A 12,478-nucleotide genomic window follows, 5' to 3' on the forward strand; every position below is an offset into this window, starting at 1 on the left:
ACAAACAGGCGCTCAGCTAAACATAGAAAATACGTACTGAGGATTTGCTGACTAAAAGATCACCGTCGTAGAAATTGGTCACGATCACAATGTTGCCACTGTTTGTTTCCGAAAGTGAAGAGGAAGGAGAGTGGATTAGGATGTTAGGAACACTGTAGCTATTTCGACCCTGTAATGAAATAAATGACTAAACAGGAAAAAGTAATGTGACAGGATTTAAGGTTTTACACATCCTTCCCTTGACAGATGAACAGATAAGAAGATTTATGGCTGTGACCAGGGAAGTCCATCGGAAATTGCTCAGGGAGATCGATTTGAGATCCTATGTAATACAGGAGCAGGATGAAATACAGGAATTTGTTCTCCCACAGATGTGGAGTGCACGTAAACCGCGCGACAAAAACAATCGAAGAGTCGATCCAAGAACTCCTTGACGGTTCTTACTCAAATGGACGAGCGAACGTTTTCAGGGGAACTTTGATCCATAAATTGTCAAAACTTCGAAAATGCAAATTAATAAAAGTACCCACTGTCACAGTTCTTGTATCACTTGGTAGCGGTTTGAAGCTCAGTTTATGTATGGATATTCCCCGCAGCATTCGCCCAAAAAATTTACGAAACGTTCATCGATTTTATGCGCATCGAAATGAGCTGTACATTTGAATGTACACTTACTCATTCGTTTTGTTTGACCGATACGTCGGAGACAATGTCTGACGTTGGCATGCTAAACGGCCTGTACTTTTGAATCACGGGCGGTGGAACACACCACACTATATCCACCACAGGCCTCACTCAGTCGCTCTAACTCAGACCAACATGCAGGAGTTCCGAATATTGCACTATCAGAGCGGAGAGCATTGAACAAACTGAGACAGGTAGATAGTATTGTCACTACCAAGGCCGATAACGGTAAAGCCACGGTAGTGCTGAACAAGAGCGACTATCTTCAAAAGGTCAGGCAGCACCTCGCCGATGGACCCCATCGACAAATTACCGGTAGCAGTGTTACTTCAATAATGAATAAGAGTAGGGTTGAAGTTGGCCGATATTTAAGATCCATCATCAACCATTTAGGGCAAGGTAGGAGGCATCGGTTGTACCCAAAACGTGCGATTCAACCACGACTCTACGGACTGTCAAAAATCCACAAGACAGATGTACCGATAAGACCAATAGTGGATAGTATCGGTTCGTCGTCACGTGAGCTAGCCAGATACTTAGCTGGTATACTGAAACCACTCACGCAGAAATCAAGCACCTTCGTTAGTTCTTACGATTTTGCCAATAAGGTCGCAGGGCTTCCTTTGTAGATGGAAGAAGTCCTCGTGAGTTCTGACGTAATCACAACGTACACAAACATCCCTAGGGCGGGTGTTCTGGAGGTAACTAGGATGTCATGACTGGCAAACAAGACACTTGAGAAACGGAAACAGCTCTCGGTGGATGAAATAGTTGAGGGTATAAGAGTGTGTTTGAATATCGACCAGTTTGTTTTTGACAAAGCTGTTTACTCACAAGAACAAGGTCCTGCAACTGAATCTTTAATATCCTCAGTTTTAGCTAATATTTACATGGAGGACTTCGAACAAATAGCCTTGGCCGGATATCATTGTCCACCAAAAGTTTTTTGGCGTTATGTTGACGACACGTTTGTTGTAATCAAACGAGATAACGTGAACAGCTTCCACGATTATCTCAATAGTTTAAACACATACATTGAGTTTAGCATGGAAATAGAGTCCACCTCGGGCACATTACACTTTCTGGACTGTATAACACATAANAATTGAAAACGACTGTCTACCAGAAACCAACAGACACGGGAACCGTCTTAAGCTATTCATCAGCATACCCAAAGTCCGTGTACGCCAGCATTGTCTCATCGACGTTTCGTCGATTTAGAGCGCTGTGCACAGAAGAGATCGACCGGACGGCAGCTCAAATCGAGATTGCCAACAAACTTCAAGAAATAGGATACCCAGTGAGTTTGATCAGGCGTCAAATAAGAAAGATATTGGCTCCAGTATCTAGACCCAGTAAGGAATGGATTGGCATAGCAGTCATTCCATATAAAGCATGAACATCGGAGGTTATTCGAAGACTGCTGAACTCAGCCAACATTCAAGTAGCCATCCAAAAGGAAAAACGCTTTGCTCAGTCTTGGTGCAATTGATAGATCCCTTCTTGGTTGAAAGGACTATGGACTGTGTGTATAAAACTAGCTACAACGATTGCAATAAGGTTTACATAGAACAAACCGCCAGGGAATAGCACACCAAAATTGCGCGAGCATAAAAGAAGGATTAACGAACCACCAAGGAATGCAGAAGAATACCAAATGCTGGTCAAAGACTCAGCGATAGCGGTGCATGCCTTAGATACGGAACATAGAATAGATCTGGATAAAGTGGAGGACGGGGACTGCGATTCACACCAAAGCGGCTGATAGCCGAGGCCGTGGAAATCCCCAAGCATCACAGTGTGAGGGTGTTGAACTGGCGAGCATATGAAAAGCGGTCTTAGATGAGCGGAGTTAACACATAACTGTGTCCGGGTGTCAATGCACGTAGAATCATTAGGGATCCCGGGGGGGGGGGGGAAATTCCACAGAATCCCTGTTCCTTACACAACTATCGTAGCACTAGTTCAAGAGGGATCTTCACGTAAAACGAACCGGAAGAGCTAGAACCTAGGCTGGACCCAAATCCATGAAGGTTTTCCCGTTGGCCTAACACTTGTTCACCCACCCTAACACACAAAATTCCTCGGTCGGCACCTAACAGTTTGACTTAGCTGATTGGTTCTACTTCCGCCTTAAATCTCGACCAACCTCGTAATTGAGCCACTTGGTCAGTAAATTCGCGCTTTAACCACTGAGTGATGTCGAGCTATTGGTGTTTATCAGGAGATTCTACACTTCAGCACGCCGTATCGAGATTCGGGCTCAAACCGGCACGGATTTAGTGATGATGAATATATTAGGATATTCAAGGTAGACTCATGGAATATTAAACCGGCAACTGTATTACTCCCACCGTCTAGGAAAACACTGTTAACGGCAATAACCAGATATACCTAAGCAGCTTTGCAGGAATCATGCGGTCCGCCTTGTCTGCTTCGAAGAGCGATTGCCACGTGTTTGTCGAACCAGGGATGACAAAACCAAATTCGAACGTCCATTCTGGAGGAAAAGGGAACCGGAAAAACCTCGTCAAACGCCTCGAGACATTGAAATCGAATGAAGAAGCGAATAAACATGCCACAATAGTAATTGCACTGCACCTGAATGTCTCCGATGAGAATGAAAATTTGTCTCATAGACGGAAAACAGGAACTCCCTACAAAACCAAACAACTCCGATTAAAAAAATTTAGAAACTCATGCGAAAAAAACCAGTCATCTACTGGTACTACGTTGCTGCTACACTGGGAAAGTCAGCATCAAGAGTAACGGCGCGCATAAAAAAATTATCGAAAACCAGTCACTCAGTTGTTCGCTTCTGGCGACTGGAACATACACTGTTACAAGCGCACAGGTGAATAGCTCATGGGACATATAAGAGAATAACTGACAGACTGCTGTGTTCTCAGTCACCGTGGCAACCAGTGAGTTTATGAACGTACTGAGACGCCAAAGGTAGGGTGAGTGTAATCCAAAGAACAATGGGTTGGACAGCATCAATAGAGAAAGAAGGGAACTAGTTCAGTTGGTTATTAATGTGTTGAAACTCGAGAACGAATTGAAATATTATGAAATTCATCCTGATGATGATTCTTGATAAAGGTGAAACAAGTTTACAATGTTTCTGAGCTTTTCAACACAGATTGGCCTCACTTACAGAATGAAATATTGGTTAAAATATGGCAACTAATTGATAAAACTCTTTAGTAGTCTCAGCGGAAAGTTTATTGTTCGAGCATCTCGTAAGAACTACTTTAATTTAAACTGCCAAAAGCTGTGGTCTCCACAGAACTCACCGTCTGAGTAAAAGCTATAAACAAGGGATAATGTGTGGGAGAAGTGTGTGATCGGTCAACCTCCCATGACACTATCATCGTCCTCCAGTTCGGATGGCAGTGGCCTAATGAATAAATACATTAATAGCGTAATAATAAAAATAGTCCAGTTGGAACAGTCTTGCGGTGCAAAGGGATCACGCTACCAGAAGGAAATATGTGGGCTGAGATACAGTCAGGTTGCCCAAACCTAGGTGGGAGCAGCCGGTCAAGGACTTTCCGATCATCAAGTTCACGCCTTAACCACTGAACCATCTCGGTTTCGGTTTAGACATCATCCTATATTTCACCAGTGCAGGGGATAGTGAAGACTGACTTTCAAAGTACAGAGTATGAGCAATAGTAACCTATATGGAGTTCATTCGGAAGCATTTGACGTGTTGTTCACTTAAAGGTTTGGTCCAAAACGAAGCAATAATCGAACACATCATTAGTGCCCTCTGAAAAAACCTGGTGAAGTACAGTGGTCATAGCTTCGTTCACCAAAAAAATGGAGAGGTGGAATAAATAGCTGCACACTGGAGGCGGTAGCTGACACAATTGATGCCTACATCAAGAGTGTCAGTTGACTTTTCATTGGGGAGATTGGGAAGGGAGCCATAGATTGAAGGAAACAGCTTGGATGGACGGGCACCATTGAGGGTAAGACTGGGCAATGTCTCTAACCATTGATGTGTCCCACCTGGGGGTCCTCATACGAGGAGACGACAATGACCAGCGCATATGAGTTTGCTGGTAATGGCTTATGTGCTTCGCTGCCAACCCATTGTTTGGACTCCTCTGGCTCGTTCCAATCCTCCGCGTGGTTGCGCGAAAAGAGCCCTTCGAAGAAGTCAGGCGACTGGCATACGGAGCACGTGGCCATACCAGTGCAACCAATGAAGCGTGGTCAGTTCATCTATCGTGAACCAGTTAGTTTTTCCGAAAACCATTTTACATACTTCAGTATAACCGGTACGGTGTTCCCGCCAACCTAGGATCCGGAGATAACGATGGTCAAACACTGAAAGGTTTTTGACGTCCTCGGCGGTCAGGTTTCTCACCCCGTATAATTATATGGAGCGCGTCGCTTCATTGTAAACTCGACGCTTGACGGCTAAGCTGATGTCACACCTAAGCCACAGGTGACGGAGGTTCGCGCAAACTGCTCTGGCCTTCCGAATCCGAGTGGAAATATCATCTTTCGCAAGACGACCAGGATTGATGCGACTGTCCAGGTACACAAAGTTGTCTACTATTTCAATCGGCTCATCCGCAAGCATAAGGTCAAGCAACGATGGTCAAACACTGAAAGGAATCGCTTTACACTTTGCAGGTGTGAATCGCACGCCAAACCATGGGGCAAAATTACTCGGATTACTTAATACTGCTTGGATAACAACAGCGTCAGACACAAAAAGCCACGTCGTCTGGATGCTCGATATCTGTGAGCGGACGCCCCGGGGAGAACTTCGATCCCACAGGCCGTAAAGGCTGGGATTGGATCTTCCGTAATCGAATCAATGACGAAGTTGAAGGGGAGAGGTGAAAAAGGACAGGTGTGAGAAATTTTTTTCCTAGCCGCATGAGTTTGGCAGACAGAAAAAGAACTGGAAATGAATTCGGAGAAAAATATTGAGTTGTGCATGACCGCACTAGATGGACCACTGATCTTCCCTTCGAGATAAGGGAAAAGACATGCATTCAGTCTTTCGACCGCTCTATCCTGTTTTGCAACGACCAGCAGGATAAACAGCTCGCTAGAGGCACCAGTGGTGACATGACAGCTGCATCTGTGCTACGAAGTTTTCCGCTACAACGCATGGTTCATCAGGCGTGGCTTCCGGCATGTATCGCATTGTGTGGAGTGAGTGCGGCGTCACACTGAAACGTAAAACACCAGCACCTCATTTATGATGTGGCGCTTTAGTGCTATCATGATTAGGCCGACTGACAGATCTCAACGGACTTCTACAAGTTTGCTCACCGACCTTATCCTTTCGAATTCTCACCGAATTCACAGACTCACACAGAGTAGCGCATCCTGATCCAGGCTAACGGCTCCGCACTGGATACCAGAACACTCCCCAGGACTCTGCTTGTATGAAAACGTACACCTAGTAGCTAGAGCTATTAGCCATTTTCTCCAAGTTAGTTTAGATGACCTCGTTACGCCCATTTACGGAGCTTCCATGATCTATTCTTGTGGAGAGATTATCGAAAATCCTCCTTAGGGCTTGATTACGACCAGGCGGGATCCTTTCCTCCCGGTCCACCGATTGTCCAGTGTTTTTTTCAGACGCGCACACGTTTCGGGCTCGACAATGAATAGCAAAAACTGGACAGCTACAGACTTACTTGGTGCTGTGGCAAGTGCCTGTACGATTGGACCACCAGGGATAGTATTCAGACACCAATGACAGGCAAAATATCCAAAAAAGACAATATGGGTGCAAAACGTTTCGCGCTCAAACAAGCAACTTAGCCATATGTTTTGTGTGAGAAAGCGTGCAACTGCGTGGGCTGCGTCTTACTATTCCAGTATACATTGGTGCCGTTGGGAATGAGAAATACATCTCTGTGGTTTGGAGAAGACAGTGTAGATCTGTCAAGTTTCTAGATTGCCCCACTGCAACTGACGCAGATTAGTATACCTTCATGATTAGCGTTTCAGTGTGACCTTGTGGTGCGAATTACTTGGCTTTAGATTGTTCAGAAGTCAGATGGGTTGACGAACATGTTTTCGGCAAGGTCTTTTCAAGTCATACAATTGCAAAGGTTAAGAGAGCGGTATTTAACATATTTGAATGAGTATGGTGTAAATGGACAGGGAATCGAGTGAGATTATGTTGGCTACCTATCAAAGAACCATTAGTTCAGGTCGCCAATAGGATGACTTGAGCTAGTCAGCTCGGGGGTTGTTGTAGTTGTGTGTTCAGCACACGATGCATGTGTGGGGGGAGGTGAGTTGGACCATGGTAAGTACAACACACGAACAAAGCGTTTTTGCCGACAAAGGATCGGGTCGCGATGTCGTATGGCGATAGCTTCAGCCACTGCAATTGTGCGCTGCTGTACTGATCTGGGTTGGTTAGCCGGCGCCTTGTAAACAACGCGGAAACTTTGGCTGGGTATCACGTTGTGTGCAGTGTCAGCTAAATGTTGTACTACGGAGCTGGTTATCGTCCTCCTGGTTCCAGAAGCTAGCCAGGGTGGATTGTGTTCCTTCATTCTTTGGCTGAGTTGCCTAGTCGTGCGTCCGATGTATTCCGCTGCACAGCAGCAAGAGAATGAGTAAACTAACATATTTTGGGCGTGGACAGGCACTCTATCCTTGAGATTAAAGGGGCACAAACGATTGCTGGTGAACCAGGTTCGGAGTTTTGCGGCCGGGAAAACTTTGTTCAGACTGGTGGAAAGTCTTCTGTTCAGTAGATCGGCCGGTATATCTCCCTTAAACGGGAGGTTAATGTAAACTGGTTTCCTTCCAGCTGTGGCTGTGATGGTGTTTGCTTCTTCCCTGTTCAAATGTTTTGTAATAAATTTGTCGGGGAATCCATTGTCTCTCAGGACGTTGGTGAGAGTTTGGAATTCTTGTTCCAGTGCATCCTCAGAGCATATTTTCTTCGCTCTGTTAGTTAGGCTGCGGATCAGGTTCCGTTTCTGCTTTAGTGGCACGAAGCTGCTAAAGTTGATGTATTGACCTGACCAAGTAGGTTTCCGGTACACCGATCGTTTCAGTGTACCATCGTGACGTCGTTGTGCTGAACACACAACTACAACAACCCCCGAGCTGACTAGCTCAAGTCATCCTATTGGCGACCTGAACTAATGGTTCTTTGATAGGTAGCCAACATAATCTCACTCGATTCCCTGTCCATTTACACCATACTCATTCAAATATGTTAAATACCGCTCTCTTAACCTTTGCAATTGTATGACTTGAAAAGACCTTGCCGAAAACATGTTCGTCAACCCATCTGTGTTCTTACTATAAATGGGAATTTTCGGAATATTGTTCAGAAGTGTCCCGAATATTCTTTTCGAATTTTTATTTGCTTTGTATGCAACATCGTGAAAAAAATTTGCCCGCCTGTTGCGAAATATACCGCATCCCATTGAGAAAAACTGTATTGAACCAACGCGAAGCTTCGTTGCCAAAGTAACCACTCTATCCACACAGCATCATTATCTATACCGGGCCACCCAGTACCAGATAGAATCGGCACACCCTGAACAATCAACGATTTCCCAAGCGTCCCGTTTTCCGTCTCAGTTACGGCTTACTGCAACACTTAGAAAGACATCAGTCGTGTCATCTGCCTCAACATCCATTTGACCAACACAGTGGGTGAGACTACCGGGCGTTGTTCGGGTTTCCCAAACCATAGCGCATTTGTCATGAGATCCACGGAACATTCACTGTCGATCGGCCGAAGTTCAAAAACGCCGTCAGGGTAAGGTTGTTGCACTTGGTTGACTTTGTTTGTGTACTCGTAGGGGTGTGGACACAAAGCATGTCTTAGTGTGTTTGCCACCAGGTTCTTCAAAGGCACGTGCTGGTGATGTAAATTAGGAGAAAATTTCCAGAGTAACTGTAGGTGTTCGGGTCTCTCAAGAGGGTATAGGGATAAACTGTTTCACCATCAAGAATAGCCGAAACGACTGAAGATGGGCCACTAATAATAGAATAATAATAGCCGTTCAGCTTCTTTTGCCTATCCGCCATGCAACCCGAAGGAAGCACGAGGGCCGGGGTACTGCCCAAATCTAGACAGAAGTCGAGATGCAGAGATCTGGTTCAAACCACCGACCTTCCCGTCAGTAAATTCGTGCTCAACCCACTGCCACTATGAACTAGGTAAATTATCAAGAGCTGTCCTTCAATGTTGGCGTCCTAAAGTATGACATGCACCTCGCCCTTGCAAACTGTCGCCCAAATCAATCAATGGATAACGGATGACACCAGTACGTGGTGCTTTGCACATCAGCAATTATAACACAGATTTCCCATTCACTGGTTAAAAATGTGAACACTTCAGCAGCAGTCCCTTTAGTTGGTGGTTCCCATGTAAAGGCGCACTGACACGTTGACGCGACGTGACGTGTGCATTTACATAAACCACTGACATATACTGGATAAAGTACGTGAGCCGCTTGCACACCACCGCTCACCAGCTTAGTCAATAAGAAGACGTGGAACTAACAGTATCCGGTTCCCCCAGGTTGGGGGCTGGAACATGTGTGGCAACTTGCTTTGTTAAAATATCGCCTGCTCTCACGACCTTACTTACGCTTACCACCGGCGCCTTGTGGTTAGGCTTTGAAACCAAAGACTTCGGTGGAGGGCCTTAATAGTCCTGTCTAGGAATGGAGGTCCTCACACTATCCCGTCCCACGTACAACCATGAGATGCATATTTACAAATAACCTCATGCAACATAAGCCGTCGCGTGGTGTCATCTGCCGGCTCGCCTTACTTGATGTGTATAGCAGGGCAGGTAAACGAAAACAGGCTACTGCTGATGCCACACGTCTTCCTTTCTCACCCTCCTGTCAGCAATATCCCCATAGGCCCATTCTTGAGGACAAAAAAAACTTATTCTATGCCCATTGTCATTAGCTGCAATATCCAGGGTCAACTCGACAGCCACGATCGAAAACACCATAAGAGTACTTGTCAAACGCCCCTGCTCAATTCACCTGACAGCCTTTAACGTTGCATTCAAAATAAGCCGGACAAGAGACTACTTTTGCATGTGCGCTGGACTCGCTTTTCATTAATGTGCGCCGTTTGTCTATAAAAAGAATTGAAGGTTCAAATACGGTTGTTGCACTGGCCTCGTAATCAGTTTCCTGTCGCAACTGGTTGCGCACCTCGGGTGATCCAGAACCCACTGGTTCTGCTGGGATCAGTACCGCTCTAAGCCACCAAGATGAAAGGTCTCTGTTCCAATGGGGTCTACCCACGCAGGTGGGAGAGTGGCCGAGCGGTTTAAGGTACCGGTCCGAAAGGGCGTGCTTCAGCATTCTGATTAGGTACCACCAGTTTCGGCCGATCAGTATTGATGGACGGAAGGGAAAATGTGGCAGCCGAGGCATACATAGATTCGAGGGGTTGGAAATTCCTCGACTCTTTGTATGTCTCGCTGCCAAGTCCCACAAAATTTCCATAGTCGTATCAACGTATTCGTCATCAGCAACCTTACGCAGAGCAAAGGCAGCACAAAACGGGGACGAGATGGCTCCAAACGGGTGTGATAGACGTCTGGGGATTTGTTCAGATTGCCGCCAGTGTACCATAAAAAAATGAACGCTGCCTTATCCTCCGGTGGCAAGCGTACTGGCAAGAACATCTCTTCTATGTCTGCTGACAAAGCAGTTTCGTGAAGTCGGAAACGCAGTAAGACGCCGGTGATGTCATTTGTAAGGTCAGGTTCGAAAAACCAGCAGTTGTTGAGGGAAACACCAGACCTTTCGCAGGACAGTCGAAAACTATACGGAACTCCCCAGGCTTTCGATCGTTGAAGACCGGATGATGCGGGATGAAGCGCAAGCCTTCTGTTGAGCCAACTAGCGATCGGCTTACATACCCTTTTCTTTCGTAAGTAGTTAGGGTCTCGGTGTGGTGTCTAAGAAGGCCATCATCCTTCAACAAGCGACCATTCAAATAACTGAGGCGTTTCTCCGCTACACTTAGGTCACTAGGTAGGTTCTTCCAGTCGACCTTCCAAGGCAACGGCACCCGATAGCGACCGTCTAACAAGCTTACAGACTGCTCTGTCTTTCATAATCTCCTTGTTCTCTAGGGACAGTGATTTATCTGTACCCTTACTTTCGTAGAAATCCGATTCAAACATTTTCAGTATGTGATCCTCAACACTAGGTTCCGTACTGAGGTAATTCACTGATATTCGTTTGGGTCATGCAGGTGCGGCCGGTTCGAAAACTGCCCATCCCAAGACCGTTAGATATGTGTATGGATGTTTCGGAGAACCCAGACGTTGCTCGATAACCCAGTGGGCCTCTGGGACATTAGTTCCTATCAAAATCGAGACGTTATTTCCAGGAATTCGTGCAGGTTGAACGTCCGCAAGGTGCGTCCATTTGCTCAGCAGCAAATTATCCGGAATCGAAGCCTTGGCGATGGGAAGTGACCCGATAGTGTAGGCACAGTCGACGTCCACAACATATCCGTCATGCAAAGACTGTAAGGCAAACCTGACTGTAATGATACCCTTGATGTTGGGGGCATTTACCGATGATACTTCTAGGCGCGTCGCTTCCCCCTCTATCCCAAGTTGCTTTGCTACGTCTGCCGTTAGTAGTGTGGTGTCAGAACCATTGTCCAACAGAGCATGAGTTAGCAGAGTTCCCTTTGGCCCAATCAGCCGAACTGCTACGAACCCAGGGTGGCATCGGGGCCCCCCTAACTACCGTTGAGTTGACACCGCCACCTTTCGTTGCTTTATTAACCGTCTGTTCTACGACACACATGGAAATGGTTAATAAAGCAACGAAAGGTGGTAGTGTCAACTCAACGGTAGTTAGGGGGGCCCCGATGCCACCCTGGGTTCGTAGCAGTTCGGCTGATTGGGCCAAAGGGAACTCTGCTAACTCATGCTCTGTTGGACAATGGTTCTGACACCACACTACTAACGGCAGACGTAGCAAAGCAACTTGGGATAGAGGGGGAAGCGACGCGCCTAGAAGTATCATCGGTAAATGGCCCCAACATCAAGGGTATCATTACAGTCAGGTTTGCCATACAGTCTTTGCATGACGGATATGTTGTGGACGTCGACTGTGCCTACACTATCGGGTCACTTCCCATCGCCAAGGCTTCGATTCCGGATAATTTGCTGCTGAGCAAATGGACGCACCTTGCGGACGTTCAACCTGCACGAATTCCTGGAAATAACGTCTCGATTTTGATAGGAACTAATGTCCCAGAGGCCCACTGGGTTATCGAGCAACGTCTGGGTTCTCCGAAACATCCATACACATATCTAACGGTCTTGGGATGGGCAGTTTTCGAACCGGCCGCACCTGCATGACCCAAACGAATATCAGTGAATTACCTCAGTACGGAACCTAGTGTTGAGGATCACATACTGAAAATGTTTGAATCGGATTTCTACGAAAGTAAGGGTACAGATAAATCACTGTCCCTAGAGAACAAGGAGATTATGAAAGACAGAGCAGTCTGTAAGCTTGTTAGACGGTCGCTATCGGGTGCCGTTGCCTTGGAAGGTCGACTGGAAGAACCTACCTAGTGACCTAAGTGTAGCGGAGAAACGCCTCAGTTATTTGAATGGTCGCTTGTTGAAGGATGATGGCCTTCTTAGACACCACACCGAGACCCTAACTACTTACGAAAGAAAAGGGTATGTAAGCCGATCGCTAGTTGGCTCAACAGAAGGCTTGCGCTTCATCCCGCATCATCCGGTCTTCAACGATCGAAAGCCTGGGGAGTTCCG

At 46.3% G+C, this 12,478-nt stretch overlaps 1 protein-coding gene across 1 annotated transcript in view; it reads right to left on the reverse strand.

The window, feature by feature from the left end:
- Positions 1 to 4,884, reverse strand: part of T265_05489 (hypothetical protein) — a gene marked incomplete at both ends in the record, with an annotated part of 8,820 nt that extends 3,936 nt beyond the window's left edge. The window contains 2 exons of the mRNA XM_009170511.1: positions 3,079 to 3,184; positions 4,686 to 4,884. Coding sequence (XP_009168775.1) covers positions 3,079 to 3,184; positions 4,686 to 4,884 — 305 coding nt within the window. The remainder of the gene's footprint in view (positions 1 to 3,078; positions 3,185 to 4,685) is intronic.
- Positions 4,885 to 12,478: the final 7,594 nt, after the last annotated feature.

Source organism: Opisthorchis viverrini, assembly GCF_000715545.1.
Source record: "Opisthorchis viverrini unplaced genomic scaffold opera_v5_110, whole genome shotgun sequence".
Lineage (NCBI taxonomy): Eukaryota > Metazoa > Platyhelminthes > Trematoda > Opisthorchiida > Opisthorchiidae > Opisthorchis > Opisthorchis viverrini.